This window comes from Panthera leo, chromosome E1, assembly GCF_018350215.1.
Source record: "Panthera leo isolate Ple1 chromosome E1, P.leo_Ple1_pat1.1, whole genome shotgun sequence".
Taxonomy (NCBI): domain Eukaryota; kingdom Metazoa; phylum Chordata; class Mammalia; order Carnivora; family Felidae; genus Panthera; species Panthera leo.
In genome coordinates this window covers 36,246,011-36,265,246 of record NC_056692.1, presented here as the reverse complement: position 1 = coordinate 36,265,246, position 19,236 = coordinate 36,246,011, and the positions used below count along the sequence as shown (strand labels likewise).

Sequence of the window (19,236 nt, the reverse complement as noted above, 5' to 3'; positions counted from 1 at the left end):
CTGCTCATCTTTCCATTACGCCAGGTGAATGGACAGGCAATGCGGACTAAGTGCTTTGGAGAATGTTTAAGGCAACTGACTTGTGCTAACATAGCAAACACAGTAAATACTATCTTTGGTTTTACTTAATGATGCAAGAAACATTTAGTTCACCTTTCCAAAGAGGACAGTTAAGACCATTTACAAACAGTGATGTTTCCTCTCATTTTAGTGTGGGGTTTGATCTTGGAGAAGCTTCCACGCCAGGCAAAGCCGACCAAATCTTGCTAGACAGCATGAAAATGCCCTTCATTGGCCACCAGGGGGAGGGAATGAGCCCTGGGATGGCTTCATGCAAACACATTGCAGATTATTTGGAAAAATCTCACAGGAGGGAGCGTATTTCATTTCCACTTCTGAAAGACTATACATGCTGACTCCTCTTCTTCCCCCTAGAGGTGCACGGAAAATATCTAGCGCTTTCTTTGGCAAGGCGGAATTAATACGGGTGTCAATACATTGGAGAAAAGAATTATTTGGTGGTTACGAACAGATCATGGAGCATGTTTAAAGTTGTAACTAAGTTTTTTCATCCCGACCTTCAGAGCCTGGACTTTTCTTTCAGTCTGTAGAATTACATATGGCACTGAAGGGCCATCCTACTGTGTCTGCCGGATGACTAGCTTCTCTTCTCCCAAATAATATGTTTTCCCGCACCTCCTCCCTTTTACAACTTTGGGTCCTCATTCCTCTACCAGAAGCATCCCTCTGAAGGCTTCCAGTGGCTAGCTCTTGGAAAAGGTTGAAAGCATGGGGAGGTTAGACCTCTGGATCTTGGGGAAGATGGGGAGGTTAGACCTCTGGATCTTGCTTTCAGCTTTGCCTCTTTGATTTTGTATGTCATAAGAAGCCAAGTAATATCGCCTCCCTCATTCCCTTTTTTTTTTTTTTTTTTTTTAGTGTCATTGACACACAATGTTACATTGCTTTCAGGTTCACCTTCATTCCCTATCTTTTATTCCCTATCTTTTCTGTGATTACCGGACCACCAGAAGATAAAAACTTCACATCTAGAAAAGTGCTTTGGGGTGCCTGGGTGGCGCAGTCAAGTTAAGTATCCAAATTCAGCTCAGGTCATGATCTCACGGTTCGTGGGTTCGAGCCCCGCGTCCAACTCTGTGCTGACAGCTGAGAGCCTGGAGCCTGCTTCGGATTCTGTGTCTCCCTCTCTCTCTGCCCTTCCCCCACTCACACTCTCTCTCTCAAAGATAAATAAATATATATTTTAAAAAGAAAAGTGCGGGCCGCCTGGGTGGCTCAGTCAGTTGAGCGCCGATTTCAGCTCAGGTCATGATCTCATTGCTTGTGGGTTCGAGCCCCGCATCGGGCTCTGTGCTGACAGCTGAGAGCCTGGAGCCTGCTTTGGATTCTGTGTCTCCCTCTCTCTCTGTCCCTCTCCGGCTTGTGCTCTGTCTCTTTCTCAAAAATAAAATAAACATAAAAAAAAAAATTTTAAGTGCTTTGAGCTTTGACGCAGGCAGAATAAATTGAGATGCTTTTTATGAACTTTTGCCTTTTCCTTCTAGCCACCCTTGGAATTTCAGCCCAGGGACTAAATGGGTTCTTAGCAAGATGTGGATTAACAAGGGAGGGATGGGGGCACTCAACTGCTTAAGGGCTGTGCCAGTAAGAAGTGCTGAGAGTGACCAGCCATATTCTCTGGAAACACTCAGAATTTGCTGACTTAGATTCCATTTTTTGCTCTGCCAGAAACTGAGGGGAAGATGCATTGTTCAGGGCAGGCTCACGCCCAGTCATTTTCTGCACAATACTCTGCATCACCAGCAAAGACAGATGGATCTGGATCCAGATCCCAGCTCTACTTCCTAGTGGGTGACTGTGGGTGAGAAACTGAGTTTCTTTGTACCTCAGTTTCCTCATGAGGAAAATGAGGAAAATAATTATCTATCTTGGGGGGTTATTTAAAGACGAAATGAGTTAACATTTATAATGCTCTTAAAGCAGTGCTTGGTTTAAAATAAAAGCTATGTAAAATGAAAATATAACAGCAGGATTGGTGTATCTATTAAATAACTTACTGAATGTAGAGCCTGGTACATACCGGTGCTTAGTAAAGGTTAGCTCCCTTCCCATCTCATTCCCAAATGTGAGTTACATTTTTCCTAGGGTTCAAATCCCAAAGGAGAACGTTCCTCAAGCCTAGAAGAATTCTCCCTCAGGAGGTGAGAAATAGGAACTGAAAAGGGGGGAGCTGAAAAGGAGGGGCAGGGGCATTTGTTGAGGGCTGTGCTGGCTATCCAAAACAGAAGTGTCTTTCTGGAAGGTTTCTCCAGGCAGAGGAAGAAAGGTGATCAGGAGAAAGTCCCAGCGATGGGGAAGGAGGAGGCAGACAAAGTTTGGCGATTCCCAGGGATCTCCGGTATCTAAGGGACAGCTCCCTGGGGTTTGGGAAATCCAGGGCAGGAAGTGAGGGTGTCCCAGATTCGGGTGAGAAGCGGGGACAAGAGGGGGTATGGAGCTAGAAAAGGAAGAGACTGAGGGCAAGGTCCTGGCATCGGGGTCTTGAGGATGAGAAAGGGAGCGAGGGTATTTCCGGGGTGAACGCCAGTACGGAGCTGGGAAGAGATGAGCTGCGGCGCCAAGAGGGAGCAGGGACTGGGAGGGCGAGTGGCGTTGGCCATAGAGAGCCACCAGGGAGGACAGAGGGAGTAACCCTGGTGAACTGGGCACCGAGGGGGACTTCGGGGGTATGAAGAACCAGGTTTTCCGTGGGGAGACACTAGGAGGCCGCGATCTAGGGCCAGCAACGGGTTTGGGGGGGGCTCTTACCCGCAATTCCTATCTCCCCGTCTTGCCCCCGCTCTGCTGCCCGTATCGTTCGCAGCCACACTTTCGGGCCCCCTCCTCAAAAGACTTAAGGAGACAAGGTCCCATTGGCTGCCCCACAACCCTTAAGCCCAACCCGCGCCCCTCCTAACTTGGGGTGCGCCCAGCCCACATATATTTGCATATAGGGCTTTCCAGGTCTTCGATTGGCCCCAGCGGCAGGCGGCCGTGCCCCCCCCCCCCTCCCCGAATCCAGTTAACCGCCCCTTTGCTCTGAGAGGCCAGCGCCCGAGGTCGTCCCGGGAGACGCGGAGGACGCTTGGGCCGCGCTCCTCGCGCTCGGGGCGGCTCCACTGCTAGCCCTGCGCGGGTCCCCGCCCTCCCCCGCCCGCGCCGTCGGGGCGTCGGGGCGTCGTGCGCAGGCGCAGCTGGAGCCTCGGGGCCGAGCGGATCCGAACTGTCTGCCTCGGAAGCTCCAGCTGCCCCGAAGGGGGAGGGAGAGGGGGAGGGGGAGGGGGGGGAGGGGGGAGGGGGGCGGGTGGGGTGCACCGAGCGGGGCGGTCTCGTCCTCTGGCGCTCTGGGAGGGGTGAATAGCCGAAACCGGGACTAGAGGGGACCCGCGCAGACAGCATTGGATTGAGACCCAAGTCAAGATCTCAGGCATGTGTAATCATGGGCAGTTGACATCATCTCTCCGGGTTTAGCTTCTCCAACGGTAGATACCGCAAACCTGCAAGGAACCGCTCTGGCTTACTGAATCATGACATCTCAGAGAGTGGGGGGGTCGTGGCCCCTCTACCGAACGAGCCCCTGGCCGAGAGAGGCGGCCGCGCAGGGCTCGGGGGTCTTGGCTTCGCACAGCGACATTCTCACTGTCCTCTGGCAGGCGGGGGAATCCGAGTAATGACTGGATTCAGATGATCGTGGTTTCCTTCCGTTTCCGCCTGTGTCAGCCCAGACTCCTGCGGGCCTGCAAAGGGTTGGCGGCCAGTAGAGCTGTGTCTACCTGGGTTCGTTCAGGATTGGGGAAAGACCAAAGGATCGATTTAAAACTCCTGAGGGGGGGGGGGGGGTGGTGGGTCAGTTGGTCGGCTCAGGTCATGACCTCACGGGCGGTGAGTTCGAGCCCCAAACGGGGCTCTCCGCTGTCAGCATGGAGCCCGCCTGGGATTCTCTCTCTCCCTCTTTCTCTCTGGACCTCCCCCGCTTGCTCTCTCTCGTGCGCGCTCTCTCTCGACATGAATGAATAAACTTTAAAAAGCACTTAAAAAATAAATAAATAAAATTCCTGAACCACAGTGTTCTTAGGAAACTCCCTTATGGATGGCGCCGGGGATTTCTTGTTGCCTATATCCATTGTTCTTCATTCTGCAGATTTCCAGATGCTTGAATTGATGTTCCTGAAATGTAGCTGCTCCTGCGGGAAAGGATTGTTCAGTCCCAAGGAGTTAAGACTTAGGTAAGACTCTGCAACATTAACTCTCACGCTGAGGATAGAGTTCTCTTCCCTCGGTTGAGGGGAGACAGAGGAGACACAGGCCCTTCCCAGAGAAGCCGTAATCAAAAGGACTAGTGGAAGAGGCAAGATCCTCGCTGATGTGGAGGATGTGGAGTTAGTCCGGGAGAGTTTCCCAGAGGATGAAGGTTTTAGCAGATTCATTGGGAACATTGTGTCCGATCCATGTGCCTGGGACTTCGGGCTGGCCTCTGATCCCTTATCTGAATAAAGCAGAGCTTTACAACAGTCCGCTGCCCCTCTCCCTGACACACCCCCTATGTCCCCAGGGAGGCACTGTTCCTGGACACTTGGACATTCCAAAAACTGTGTAAACAAGTCTCATCAGAAGCCCATTTTGAAGCCCTAATCACCCCCCCAACCCTCCCCCCCCCTTATAAAACTGATACATAATAAACCTTTATGCCTAGCTGTTTGTACAGTTACTCACGACTGAGTGCTCTCATATGCCTGTGAATAAACTGTTAACCTTTTGACCTAAGTTGCTGGAGGAAGTTTTCCTCCCGGCACAGGACCCTGTCCCTTTACCAGCTGATCTGCCCAGGCCGGAGCCTAGAGGCAAAGGCATGGCTTAGCCCCAAGTGGACAAAGAAAGCCTGGTTAGTGATGCTTAAATTCACACTGGAGGGCCTGAGGTGAAACCAGGGGCCCATCTGCTGCTCTTCCAGAAACCTCCCTGCCATCCCATCTTCTACCTCTTCCCTCGGTCCCCCTTCCCTCCAGGTGGCCCTGGGCTATCGCACCCCTCCCCACCTCTAGGGCCCTGGAGGCCCAGGTGACCAGTCATCAACTGGCCAAGAGCAGATGCTTCCCTAAGACCAACCGTCCCAGCTCTGTTCCCCTCCCCCTTCCGGCCTCTTTCTTTCCCCCAGTGTCCCACCAATCTACTCTGCCAAGCTCCGGCTTTGGTCTGAGGTCCCTCTGGAGTGATATTGTGATGGAAATGAGGGAAAGGATGCGGGAGGGAGCGGCAAAGATTTACAACTTCCAGAGGGTTTCCATTAAAATCCCTGACAACTGGTTATTTACGAGAGGGTTGGCCACAGTGGGAGCTAATAGGCCAGAGTCTGGCACCCCTGTCCTTTCAGGGGTGCTGACAAGGGGGTGAAACAGTAGAACTGCCCCCACTGTAGAGCAAAGCATCCCCTCCAGGGCCGGAGGGACGGCCAGGAAATCAGAAAGCAAAGAAAAACCGAGGGTTTTTCTGGGCCTGGGTGTGAAAGGCTGAAGTGGCGTGTTGAAAGTTGGACCGCGTCCCCTCCCCCGAAACTCAAACTCAGAGGCAAGAGTGCGCAAGGGAGACTGCAGGCACAGGTATGAAATTTGTTTTCACGGGCTTTTTGTTCCCAAGGCACCCACCTGACTAAATAGTAAGACAGTTTCCCTTCAGAATGTTGTTTGCTCTGCAGTTGACACACAGGCTCTTTCTCAGTTTGGGACTCTTCCTGTAAGTAGTTGATGGGGGAACAAAGAAAGTCCTGCTTCTGCCTGTACCAGTCAAAGGAAGTCTTGGTATGGGACACCTGGGGGGCTCAGTCGGTGAAGCGACCGACTTCGGCCCAGGTCATGATCTCACAGTTTGTGAGTTCGAGCCCCACATCCGGCTCTGCTCCAGATTCTGTGTCTCCCCCTCTCTCTCTGCCCCTCCCCCGCTCACTCTTTGTCTCTCATTCTCTCAACGGAGCAAAACAAACAAAATAAAAAACTTAAAACACACACACACACACACACACACACACAAAGCAAGTCTTGGTATCTGTACCAGGGATGATGGCGTCAGGAGTGGAAATGAAACAAAGATTCTTAGAAGACCTTTTTTTTTTTTTTCTCATACCCCAGGTTTTGGTTTTGGTTCTGTGTTGTTTTTTTGCTTTAAGTCTGCAAGGTCTGAGAGTCACAGAATCAGAGTTCTTTTTCAATCAGAAGAGATCTTACAGGCCACCTGGTATTTCTCTTGTGTTTAGAAGACGAAATTGAAAGGCGCCCGGGGTTGGGGGGGGCTCAGTCCGTTAAGCATCTGACTGTTGGTTTCGGCTCAGGTCACGCTCTCAAGGTTCATGAGATCGAGCCCCACATCAGGCTCTGTGCTGGCAGTGCAGAGCCTGCTTAGGATTCTCTCTCTCCCTTTCTCTGCCCCTCCTCTGCTTGCCCTCTCTCTCTCTCAAAATAAATAAATAAAATACACTTAAAAAAAAAAAAAAGAATTAGAAGAGGAAATCGAGGCCCAGAAAAATGTAGTGGGACTGACAAGCAGTTATGTTCACGCAGAATCTTTGCTTTTTATTTATCTTTTAATTAAAAAAAATTTTTTTAATTTTTTACACACACACACAGAGCATGAGCAAGGGAGGGGCAGAGAGAGAGGGGGACACAGAATAAGAAGCAGGCTCCAGGCTCCGAGGCGTCAGCACAGAGCCTGACGCGGGGCTCAAACTCACGGACCAGGAGAACTTGACCTGACAGTTAACCGACTGAGCCACCCAGGTGCCCCTTGAATCTTTGCTTTTTACAAAATTGTTTAATGATTGACTTAAATATTCAGTGGGTATAGAATGGTGAAGTAAATTATGGTAGAATCACTTATTACAACAAAAAGGAAACCAATAAGCATATGGTTTATAGCAATATAAAACGGTGTTTGGGGGCGCCTGGGTGGCTCAGTCGGTTGAACATCTGACTTCAGCTCGGATCATGATCTCTCACGGCTTGTGAGTTCGAGTCCCACATTGGGCTCTGTGCTGACAGCTCGGAGCCTGGAGTCTGCCTCTGATTCTGTATCTCCCTCTCTCTCTGCCCCTCCCCTGCTCACACTCTGTCTCTCTCTCCCTCAAAAATAAATAAACATTAAAAAAAATTTTTTTTAAATGGTGTTTAACCCAACAGTAGTAAGCAACAGCAACAAAAACTTGCAAAGGCTATGACTATAATCGTGTGAAACGTGCATTTGTATGCATAAAAAACTGAAAGAAATGTTAAGAGAACTTTCTAAGGAAAGGAAAAGCATGACTCTCCTACGGATATAAAAATGAACGCATGTTAAAGATTTTATGTAACTCAGCAGGGAGCCAGTCAGTCAGATGATTCAGCTGGTTCCAAAAAAGCGGCACAATTTGTCTGATAAAAAAGAACGTTGAAAGAAATTGCAAATGGACGCGAAACTGCTTTTTCTTCCACAAGGAAAGGAGGCAAAATAGTCCAACCTCTATCAGATCAGACAGAAATTCCTTGCCAATCAGTTACCTACAATTTACGGAGTTGTAAAATACTTCCCATAGAATCAGTTCAAATTGGCTAATTCAGGGAAGGGTGTCCAACAGAGAGATTTTTCTCTACAGACAACAGTCTTGAAAATATGTGTAGGATTATGAAATGTCTCTTTCTTTTTAGTTTATTTAATGTAACTTTTTAAAACAAAGATATGCCTCCCAAATTCTTACAGGGACCATATAATATCTCCTGAAATGTTCAATAGGTGATTTGGTTTGCCCACACATTCTAGAAACACAGGGTTAATGTGAGGCATACCTGGCTCCTGTTTCTCCAAAAGTTTATAAAACAGCACACCCGGGGTGCCTGGGTGGCTCAGTCGGTTGAGCGTCCAACTTCGGCTCAGGTCATCATCTCGCAGTTCGTGAGTTCGAGCCCCGCGTCGGGCTCTGCGCTGACAGCTTGGAGCCCGGAGCCTGCTTCGGATTCTGTGTCTCCCTCTCTCTCTGCCCCTTCCTCGCTCATGCTCTCTCTCTGTCTCTCAAAAATGAATAAACGTTAAAAAAAAAATTAAAAAAAAACAAAAACAAAACAAAGCAGCACACCCAACCTGCATTTGTTGAAAGCCTAATGGTATCCCAACCTAATTAGTAGTCTCCTTCTTGCCATTGGTTATTCAATTCTTCTCTTTCTCAAAGCCGGGCGTAGAAACTTTCTGTACTTGGGAATGCAAGCTGGTGCAGCCACTCTGGAAAACAGTATGGAGGTTCCTCAAAAAACTAAAAAGAGAACTACCCTACGACCCAGCAATTGCACTGCTAGGCATTTATCCACGGGCTACAGGTGCTGTTTCGAAGGGACACATGCACCCCCATGTTTATAGCAGCACTATCAACGATAGCCAAAGTATGGAAAGAGCCCAAATGTCCATCGATGGATGAATGGATAAAGAAGGTGTGGTATATCTATACAATGGAGTATTACTCGGCAACCAAAAAGAATGAAATCTTGCCATTTGCAACTATGTGGATGGAACTGGAGGGTATTATGCTAAGTGAAATTAGTCAGAGAAAGACAAATATCATATGACTTCACTCCTATGAGGACTTTAAGAGACAAAACAGATGAACATAAGGGAAGGGACACAAAAACAATATAAAAACAGGGAGGGGGACAAAACAGAAGAGACTCATAAATATGGAGAACAAACTGAGGGTTGCTGGAGGGGTTGTGGGAGGGGGGATGGGCTAAATGGGGAAGGGGCACTAAGGAATCTACTCCTGAAATCATTGTTGCACTATATGCTGACTAATTTGGATGTAAATTTTAAAAAATAAAGTTAAAATTAAAAAAGAAACTCTGTACTCTGTAAGGCATCCAATTGCAGAGTCTCAGGTGGTTACAGAGACGGCGAGCTTCAAGGGATAAAATTCCTCTGTCTTTTTCCAGGGAGTGGAGAGTCTAAACGCCAGAGTCATTGCCACGGGATAGCGCTGGACAGGGCTGGAGCGAGCGCAGGGGTAAAAGTGAGCCGCCGCTTGGACATCTTGTAGGCTGCCTCCTGCCTCTCCTTCCCATAGTCCACACCCCTGTCGCCCAGATACTGTAGCTTTACACCAGCCAGGACAGTGCTGACACATATCTATTTAAATTTCAGTTTCATAGGGAATTTCCATGTCTGTGTGGGTTCCCCATACGTACCTGCATATGCTATTAAATTTGATTTTCTCCAAATAAATAAGTAAATACTCCATAGAAAACCCAGTTCCCCGGTGCACTAGCCACATTTTAAGTGCTCGACAGCTACATGCGGTCAGCACAGTTACTGAGCACTGCCTTCGCTGCGGAGAATCTTACTGGAGAGCACTACTGGGGAGGACTATTCCCTCTCTCCACGTCGTTTCTCCTCCATCCCTTTCCCTGCGGGCCAAGCTTGTTATTCAAAATAAATCAAACATCACCTTTGACCAAGACTCTTTGACCAAACTTTGGTTGGGCTCCTCTGAGCCCTCTTGACTAGGCTTCAACCTTGGGCTTCTACGTCTGCCTTTGCCAAGTCCACTGCTGGGGTGCAGGGGTGCCAGGGCACCTGCCTCTGGGTGAGGGGGTGAGGGGGTGGGGGTGGGGGCAAACAGACCAGGTTCAGCCACTCACCGCTGACAAAATGCAAAGACAGGTGGCGGAACAAGGAAGGAATTTATTTCAGGGAAGGGCGACACCGGGAAGACAGTGGACCCTCTGAAATACAACCTCCAAAGTGCCAAAAATACTGGGTTTTGTAAGGAAAATGTGGGACAGAGGTCAGAGAGTACCGCAGGTGGAAAGCGAAGGTCAGGTCATTGTTGTCTTGAGGTCACTTGGGGTCTTGCTGGCTCAGGGCAGTCGTTGTTGCTTGAGGGGGTAGTTTTGGTTCCCATCACGATGATTTGCCTGCGGGTTCTTTTGCCTGAATTAAGAGATAAGCAGGAAAAAGAAAACTTTCATTAGAAAGTACAGACTGAGGTCAAAATGGAGGTAGTTGAGGTCCTCTTTCAAGTCCGGTTTCAACAAAAATCTTAAATCAGCTTAGACAGAATCCTTACTCTTCCTATCTGATCAATCCCTAGCCTGCCTTCAGCAAGAATCCTATTAAATCAGTTTGGCAAGAACCCCCACCCCCCCCACCCCCCGTTCTTGATGTCTTCTCCTCTTAGTAATTTTCCACCACTGACTCCCTTATTCTGCTTGATTGGCTGTAAATCCCCACTTGTCCTTACTGTTTTTGGAACTGGGTACAATCTCTCTCTCTCTGTTTGTAATGCTCCTATTACAACTGTCCCAAATAAAGTTTTCCTTTCTGTTTTAATAGGCCTCAGAATATTTTTTTTCTTTACCACTTTTTCTATGAAACCTTCCTTCTTGCCCCTAGGAAAAATGAATTCTATGCTACCTTAGCACTATGTAAATTCCTCTTCTGAAGCCACTACCATGGGGTATCATACTCATTTATGCATTTGTCTTCCCTTATGGATTACCGAACTCTCATGAAGAATAAATATGGTGAGAGTCACGATTAAGAGCACAGTCATTTGAGTCAGAATGCTCAGTTCAAAGTCTTCTGATGGCACTTACTATGTGGGTGAGCTTGCACAAGTAACTTTACGTCTCGAAGCCTCAACTGTCTCATCTGTGAAAAGGGTATAATAAAAAGTGCTTCCCTTGTAAGGATTAAATGAGAAAACCCACTGTGTCAGGCACAGAGTAACTACCCCATTCCCAGTCTTGGTCTCCCTTCCTAACACTTGAAGATAGGAGAGGAGGATTTTCTCTGTAGGTCTGAATATTGATTCCCATTCCTTCAATATCCAGTTAAAAAGGGTTCCACTTGCAGCCTTCCCTTTGACACTTCTATTGGAAATAAATCACAAACCAATCAATGTTTTTTATTCCATGCTATCGAACTTAGCTTCCCAAAATGTCAACAAAACAACCTGTTGATAAGACAAAACTGAGATCATTCTTACCTTACTGAGGAAGAAGACAGTCTTTTTTTTTTTTTCTTTCTTTTAAGTAGGATTTTTGCCCAGCACAGGGCCCTACATGGGGCTTGAACTCACAACCCTGAGCTCAAGACCTCAGCTGAATCAAGAGTCAGACGCTTAACTGACTGAGCCACTCAGGCACCAGGATACTTTCTTGCCAAAGTTGTAGCCGCAGCACAGAGGCAGAAGGACAAAATGGTGGTGTTTATTGAGACTCTGAAGTTGGTTTGGGGAAGGGGTGGGTGGATTTTTCAATACAAAGATAGAGGCAAAAGTTGATTAGGGTAGGGTAAGGGTCATGATATAATAGTTTACTATGGGTGGACACAGCCAAGCAAGGATTTTGAGGCCAAGGGCTCTTAGAGTCTATCATCATGTGATGCTTTCTCTTAAAGAATCAGTGGTTCTTTTAGGCAGTTCCTAAAATGCACAATGGATTCATTTGCATTTTTTTTAAATTTTTTTTAACGTTTATTTATTTTTGAGACAGAGAGAGACAGAGCATGAACAGGGGAGGGGCAGAGAGAGAGGGAGACACAGAATCGGAAGCAGGCTCCAGGCTCTGAGCCATCAGCCCAGAGCCCGACGCGGGGCTCGAACTCACTGACGGCGAGATCATGACCTGAGCCGAAGTCGGACGCTTAACGGACTGAGTCACCCAGGCGCCCCTCATTTGCATTTTTAACCTCCCCGCAAGAGTGTCATGAAATAGTTGTGTTAATATAGACATTAAGGTATGTAGGGGTAGGAGATTTCAGTTCCAAGGGCTTTTTAGAAAGCCACTAAGTAAAATTAAGGGAGATGTATCCAGGATACTGAGGGCACTTATCCCTGTAGACAGAGTTTAAAATGGAAAAGCATAATTTTCAGGACTATTGCCACAGGGACCGTTACAATAGAGGAGACATATGGTGCTCAATTCCAAATACGATAAGGACAAGTGCATGAAAAATTACTAAAGGGAGACATCAAGGGTGGGAGGGGATTCCTGTTAGCAGAATTCTTGCTGAAGGCAGGCCGTCGATCAGCTATCAAGGGTGAGAATTTCCCTCTAAGTTGACTTTGCAGGATTCTGAGTTTATGCTTAGTAAGAACTACCTTGACAGAGTTAACACTAAAAAATAATTTCATTATAGAAAGGGAATGATGAGGGGCGCCTGGGTGGCGCAGTCGGTTAAGCGTCCGACTTCAGCCAGGTCACGATCTCGCGGTCCGTGAGTTCGAGCCCCGCGTCGGGCTCTGGGCTGATGGCTCGGAGCCTGGAGCCTGTTTCCGATTCTGTGTCTCCCTCTCTCTCTGCCCCTCCCCCGTTCATGCTCTGTCTCTCTCTGTCCCAAAAATAAATAAAAAACGTTGAAAAAAAAATTGAAAAAAAAAGAAAGGGAATGATGAGACACAGGAAGTGGGGCACATAGGGAGATTGCTGGATCTCCTTTATTTAGGGGCAGGCGGGAGGCATGATTAAATGCCAAAGGGGGTCTCATCTATAAGACTCTTAGGGAAGTGTGATGTGGGGGCAGGAGAAAAATGAAGATGACCTCTCGATGGCCCTTTCTCGTTCAGGACTGGAAGAAGTAAACTTTTGGGCTTTTTTTTTTAAAGGTAAGTAAACAGCTCATTCTAAGGGAAAAATAGGCTCCTTGGGGTGAGAATGCTGTTCGGGATGGGCGAAAAGCACAAAGAGCCGCAGAGCGCCCCTGGGGCTCAGTCATCTGAGCACTACAAGTCCCAGCAAACATCGCGGCGAGGGCGGAGCTTGGTAGCCGTTGTGACGTGGTGGGCGGGATCAGACGGGATCTGCGGTCCCAGGAGTTTTTAGCCCCGCCCCTGTCCCTTGCCCTGCCCTGTTGCTGTTGTGCCGACGCCGGCTGCTACCCCCGGTGAGTCCCTGGAGTGAAAGGAGGGCAATTAGGGGCAGTTGGGCCTTCGGGTTCCCCAAATTCGGACTTCCACTCCTGAGGAGGCACCTTGGGCAGGCAGAGATGTGGCTAGTTTCGGTTTTCACTAGCTTCCATCTTTCTAGGGTGACAGTAAGTGTGAGTGGCGTCATGGAGCCCCTGGGGCCCCTCCCGTGGCCTTGGAGGGTTGAGGGGCAGTTTTCTCCCGAGGAGGGCCGAGCTTCAGCGCTTGTGGCCGGGTGGCAGGCTCCTTGAGCAGAAGGGACCCCTCTGACGGCGAGTCAGGGTCTTGACGTCACAGCGTCATCTACCCCACCCCCCACCCCCCCAGTGGGCTGAGGTCTTGGCAGTTCCTTAATCCCTATCCTTGACGACATCAGCATCGCTGTTTGCTTCGAGGCTGCGGCGGCGCTCTGCCCGGTCACCCTAGGCAAGTTACTTTCTCTTTGGGCCTCAGTTTCCCTGTCTGTGATCCCCAAAGCCCCTTTCCTTCAGATGAGGCCTTCTGTAATTGGAGATATTCTAGGCAGCCGAGAGGAACGAGCGTAGTGACCTGCTTTTTTACGGTTGATCTCCTGTAGCCCCTCCTCACCGCTACCGTCACCCCAATTTAGTGTAGGTGCTAATGTTCCCCGTTAGGATTTCAACCCCGCCCAGGCGTGTTAACTTTTCCGGATCACTTGGATTCTTTGTTCCTGATGCAAGCCAACAAGTGGCCTTTGCTGGAGCTGAGTAGAAAAACACAGATGCTATGTATTATAACTTAACTTCCCCCGTTGGCAAAAACCGTTTCAAACAAAAGACTTTAATGCAGTCGGTCTTTGTAGATTATGGAGAGTACATGACTAGGAACTACCCAGGTGACTCACTTTCACGGGTATTTTCAAAGGGCCTCTACCTGAAACTCGACCCTTGAGCAGGTATGACAGCTGTGGAGTGGAAAGGACCCCCGAGAGAGACAGTGAGAGTTACTTAGTGTCGACAAGCTGTATTATCTTTCAAGTCAGGTGGTACATCCAGGGCTCCTTAAAAACTTTGTGCTTGTTGATATCATACCATGGTTCCTTCTTTCCTTAGATGACAAGAGAGGCTGTTTAGATGACCTCTTTCGCTTTCTTTTTCTTTCACTTAGGATCACCATGATCGCTGGAAAGTTTCTTAGAGATTTTCTAGCCTGATCCATGCGTTTTACTGATGGGGATCCTGAGGCCTAAAAGGAGGGAGTGTGAGTTGGTCAAGATCGCAGAGCTAGGACAGGAACCCAGCCAGGCCCCTTGGCTCCTAGCCTCGCTCCCTTCCCACTACACTTGAAACGCTGTCCCCACCCATGTCATTTCAGGGGTCAGCACGGTCACCCCTTTCAAGGAAAAAAGTGTACCATCTCGTTATAGAGGTGGAGGACACGGCTTTGAGCCTCTCAAACGGTTTCTTCTGGTTGCCTGCATCTCCTGTCCCAGAACGATTTTTCTTTTCTTCCCTGGTACCGTTGCCTCTACTGGTGTGGGGTGTGGTGGAGGGCCTGCTTAGCACAAGCTGGGCAGCCAATCCCAACCGTTGTTAATGAGGAATATTAAAAGCCTCCTGGATGGGGCGCCTGGGTGGCTCAGTCGGTTAAGCCTCCGACTTCGGCTCAGGTCATGATCTCGCGGTCCGTGGGTTCGAGACCCGCGTCGGGCTCCGGGGTGACAGCTCAGAGCCTGGAGCCTGTTTCGGATTCTGTGTCTCCCTCTCTCTGCCCCTCCCCTGTTCATGCTCTGTCTCTCTCTGTCTCAAAAATAAATAAACGTTAACAAAAAATTTAAAAAATAATAAAAAAAATAAAAAATAAAAGCCTCCGGGAGGTCCACAAGTTTTCTAAGGTACTCTGAAAGATTTTAGGTAAAGAACTAGAATGAGGGGCGCCTGGGTGGCTCAGTCGGTTAAGCGCCCGCCTCTTGATCTCGGCTCAGGTCTTGATCTCAGGGTTCATGAGCGCGAGCCCCGAATAGGGCTCCGTGCTGCTGGCCGGGAGCCTGCTTGGGATTCTGTCTCTCCTTTCCGCCCCTCCCCTGCTGGTGCACACATGTGTGTGCTCTCTTTTTCTCTCTCTTTCTCTCAAAATAAACGAACTTTAAAAAAAAAAAAAAAAGAACTAGAATGATTTTGGAAATTTTGTTTTTTTTAATAGTCTTTTTTTTTTTTTTTTTTTTTTATTTTGAGAGAGAGAGAGTGCAAGCGGGCAGGGGGCAGAGAGAGACAGACAGAAGATCCGAAGCAGGCTCCGTGCTGTCAGCGTAGAGCCTGACATGGGGCTCAAACTCAGGAACCCCATGAGATCATGACCTGAGCCGAAGTCAGGAGTCAGATGCTTAACCAGTGGAGCCACCCACGTGCCCCTGAACTTGGAAATTTTGGATTCCAACAAGTGGCTCAATAGTTTGAAGACCAGTGACTGTGTGTCTTTGCTTTTGCTCATGGCCATCCTTACACCCAGAGTGGCCACTGTCCATGTTCTCTAAGGGTAGTTTTGAGTACGTATCTCTTCTTGGGCCTGGGAGGAGTGGGATTCAAATCCGTTCATGCATTTTGCTAATTGCTACTAGTTTAGAAAGTTGCATAAGCAGAATGAAGGAATTAGAGTAAATGTGGTTTGGTTTTTTTGCTTATCTTTGTTTTTACTGTTCCCAAATGAAGAATTGGTTTGCATTTCTCTCTTCGCTGTGGAAACATTTGGTTTCCTTCTGGGCACTAATCCAGAGACACTACTGATAGTCTTTATTTCTCTAAACATGTGCCCACTGGTATGAAAGGCTGATGCAAAAATGTTGGGCATACTCTACAACAGAACTTCAGTTATTTTTTTTTTTTTAGTTATTTTTATTTTTGAGATTATTTCTTCTTCCTGGGTAGGCATACACGGGGAGAATCTTTAGAAAAATTGGTGAGTTGATTTGGTTGAGTATTTGCATTGTTAGAATCTGAACCAGGAAGCTTTGTAGTATTTTCGGATTTTTCTGCTAAAAAGCATATCCGTGTCCTTTATGAATTCACTCAGAGAGAGCCGAAGTAGAATTAGCTGTTCCTTTTCAGGAGAGCATAACAGAATCTATGCCCTCATGGAACAGTCCTGGGAGTAGTAGATTAGGCTTGAAAAGCTCATTAGATGAAAATGTGTCAGGTTTTCTTAGAAGCCAGAAGCCAGTTCAGGGGACTCATTTGAAAATACATTGCCTGTTATTGCATACATCCTCTGAGAACCCTAATCCTTTCGGAAACTGAGCTGAAAAATCACAGTCCAAGTAAAGTGCCTCTGACGGTTTGTTGAACCTCTGCGTTATCTTCCCATACTCGACCGTTTGCTTGTAGACATCCCTTCTTGGCCTTGGTCACTCCTTATTTTTTTTTTTTTTAATTTTTTTTTTTTTAACGTTTATTTATTTTTGAGACAGAGAGAGACACAGCATGAACGGGGGAGGGGCAGAGAGAGAGGGAGACACAGAATCGGAAGCAAGCTCCAGGCTCTGAGCCATCAGCCCAGAGCCCGACGCGGGGCTCGAACTCGCGGACCGCAAGATCGTGACCTGAGCTGAAGTCGGATGCTTAACCGACTGAGCCACCCAGGCGCCCCTTGGTCACTCCTTATGTGGCTAGTCTTTGGTGTGAGGGTAGGAAGAAGGAGTTAAGTGGAATACCAGCCCGTGATTTCTAGGAGACCTAATTTCATCCCACTGCTTTTTCATGACTCAGTAGCTCTCCAGGCTTCTACATTTTTGTTTGTTTATTTGTTTACTTTGACAGAGACCGAGCTGGGGAAGGGCAGACAGAGAGGGAGAAACAAGAGAATCCCAAGTAGGCTTCTCGCTGTCACCCCAGAGCCTGATGGGGGTGGGGCTCGAACTCAAAAACCACAAGATCACAACCTGAGCTGAAATCCAGAGTTGGATGTTTAACCATCTGAGCCACCCAGGCGCCCCCAGGCTTCTACGTTTAACTTTTACGTTTTTTCTGTTTTTTCTCCTTCCCTCCCTGGATATGATCAGAATTAGAAATGATGGTGGACATCATTAGAAATGATGGTGGTTCTATGGGGGAAGAGTGGTTAAGGAAGGGGAAGTCGGGGGCGCCTGGGTGGCTCAGTCGGTTGAGCGTCCGACTTCGGCTCAGGTCATGATCTCACAGTTCATGAGTTTGAGCCCCGTGTTGGGTTCTGTGCTGACAGCCCGGAGCCTGCTTCAGATTCTGTGTCTCCCTCTCTCTCTGCCCCTCCTCCACTCACACCCTGTCTCTCTCTCTCTCTCTCAAAATAAATAAACTTAAAAAAAAAAATTTTTTTAATAAAAAAAAAAAAGAAGGGGAAGTTGATGCTCAAATCCTTCCACTTTTCCTTCCGTTGCTTAAATCATTCTACTTTTCCTTCCATATCCTCTCCGCCCCTTCTATAAACAGTCAACTTAATCACTGGGGGGGGGGGGAGGGGGAGGAAGGGTTCAAGGATCACTGACTTTGAGGCCCCTGGGTGGCTCAGTTGGTTGAGCATCCAACTCTTGGTTTCTGCTCAGATCATGACCTCATGGTTCGTGGGTTCGAGCCCGGCATCAGGCTCTGTGCTGACACTGCGGAGCCTGCTTGAGATTCTCTTTCCCTCTCTCTGCTCCTCCCCTGCTCGCACTGTCTCTGTCTCTCTCAAAATAAACTTAAAAAAAAAAAAAAAAATCAACTGACCTTAAAAATTAGTGGTAGATACCTTCCTTCCAGAAAAAATTCAATGAGCGACCTCTTTACTGACCCAGTTCAGATTGGCATGGTTATGCTCTAGATTAACCCATGGCCTTTTCTGTCCTCAGCTTTGGCCTCAACAGAGCCATTGCTGTTCTCCAGTCTGCCTGCCTCCTCAACCCCTTTCTCAGTCTCTGTGGAGGAGAGTTTTCTATTTCAAGAACAACTGAGTTCCAAATGCCTAGAGAGCCATAGGTGCCCTCTGAGTCATCTTGGGAAGGTGATGAGATCTCTGAAATGGGAAACTTCACGGGGTCTTACATTTTTGATAAGCAAGGAACCAAGACTGTTGGACTTTTCCAGGCAGATGATTAGATGTTCAGATGAATGTTAAGAGAGAGTTTCCACCGGCTGTACGCTCAAGCCTCAGGACATAAGCTCGTGTGTGTGTATGTGTGTGTGTGTGTGTGTGTGTGTGTGTGCGCGCTGTCCTTTCTTCAGTGTTCTGTTCACGAGCTCATTGATTGATTGTTTTCTCGAGTAAGGAAAGAGATCACACGAAGCCCTCTTACCCTTGGCTGGTCTTGCCTTTCAGAGTAACATCCATTTGCAAAACAGCTTGCCAGAGTTTGAGTGTGTAGAAGGTGGGTAATGGAGTGTGAATTTTATGGGTCCTGAAGGAAATCAAATCTGTGCCTTTTGTTTTTTTGGCTCTTGAACCAGCTAGGCCAGCTGAACCAGCCATACCGAGAATTGACATAGCACTTGGAGATAATCATCTCTTCACCCTGTTTCAGAAAAGGGAAAGCTGAGAAACAGCAGCCTCTCTAAGGGTCTCCAACAAAATTAAGAGCAGGGCCTCAAAAAAATGAGCCGCATCGTCATTCACACCATTGTTTGCCTACAAAGCGCCTTCCTTTCATTTTTTGATGAATCTCATGCATTTCATTTATTCAGTGAATACTTAATCAGCAATTGCTATGGGCTAGGCATTATGTGATGTACATTGGGGTGATAGTGTTAGGAAGTAAAAGAAGACGGAGTTGGGTACTCAGGTTAATTGAGAGACAGGCCCTGAAGCCCCTCTTACCCGCGTGTTCTTTATGATCCACAGATCACAGATTAGGTCGCTTTACAAGCTCAGATAAACGTTCCAGGCCGAGGACAGAGGGAATATGCTGACCTCAGTATGACTCGAGACCCCTAGGAAAGAGAGAGGTCCGCAAGCAGAGAAAGCCCTCCGTGGCCACCCTCCCGTAGCACCCAAGAGATCACACAGGCAGCCGCTTATCGTAAAGGAACCGGTTCTGACCTAGATGGGGACCTGACCTCCCCCTTCCTCAGAAAAACCGATCTGAGGTTTGAGGTTGCGGATGTGGCTAAACTGTGTCACAAACCAGAAAGCCAATACATGTCTCAGTTCCTTAGCTCAATCCCGAGACTAGGCAGTTCAGTGCCATCGAAGTCCTCTCGCCTTCTCTGTGAAAAATTGCCTACTGGAGGAGTTGAAAGAAGGGGCCTCGTTGCTTAGAGTCCAAAATAAAATAAATAAATAGGGTCAGGCAGGGCTAG

The 19,236-nt window shown here is 47.9% G+C and overlaps 2 protein-coding genes across 5 annotated transcripts in view; one reads left to right on the top strand and one right to left on the bottom strand.

The window, feature by feature from the left end:
• Nucleotides 1–3,055, bottom strand: part of TTLL6 (tubulin tyrosine ligase like 6) — a 39,061-nt gene extending 36,006 nt beyond the window's left edge. For both annotated transcript variants that reach the window (XM_042914377.1, XM_042914378.1), the window contains exon 1: nucleotides 2,830–3,055. The gene's annotated coding sequence lies outside the window, so the exon portion shown is untranslated. The remainder of the gene's footprint in view (nucleotides 1–2,829) is intronic.
• A 322-nt stretch (nucleotides 3,056–3,377) lies between these two features.
• CALCOCO2 (calcium binding and coiled-coil domain 2) overlaps nucleotides 3,378–19,236 on the top strand; it is a 37,513-nt gene continuing 21,654 nt past the window's right edge. Inside the window, exons 1-2 of one of the 3 annotated variants that reach the window (XM_042914380.1) lie at nucleotides 3,378–3,487; nucleotides 4,202–4,286. In XM_042914380.1, coding sequence (XP_042770314.1) covers nucleotides 4,210–4,286 — 77 coding nt within the window. In that variant the 5' untranslated portion in view covers nucleotides 3,378–3,487; nucleotides 4,202–4,209. Of the gene's footprint in view, nucleotides 3,488–4,201; nucleotides 4,287–12,844; nucleotides 12,952–13,374; nucleotides 13,400–19,236 lie in introns of those variants that run through there. The other 2 variants (XM_042914381.1, XM_042914382.1) reach the window with 2 other exon arrangements.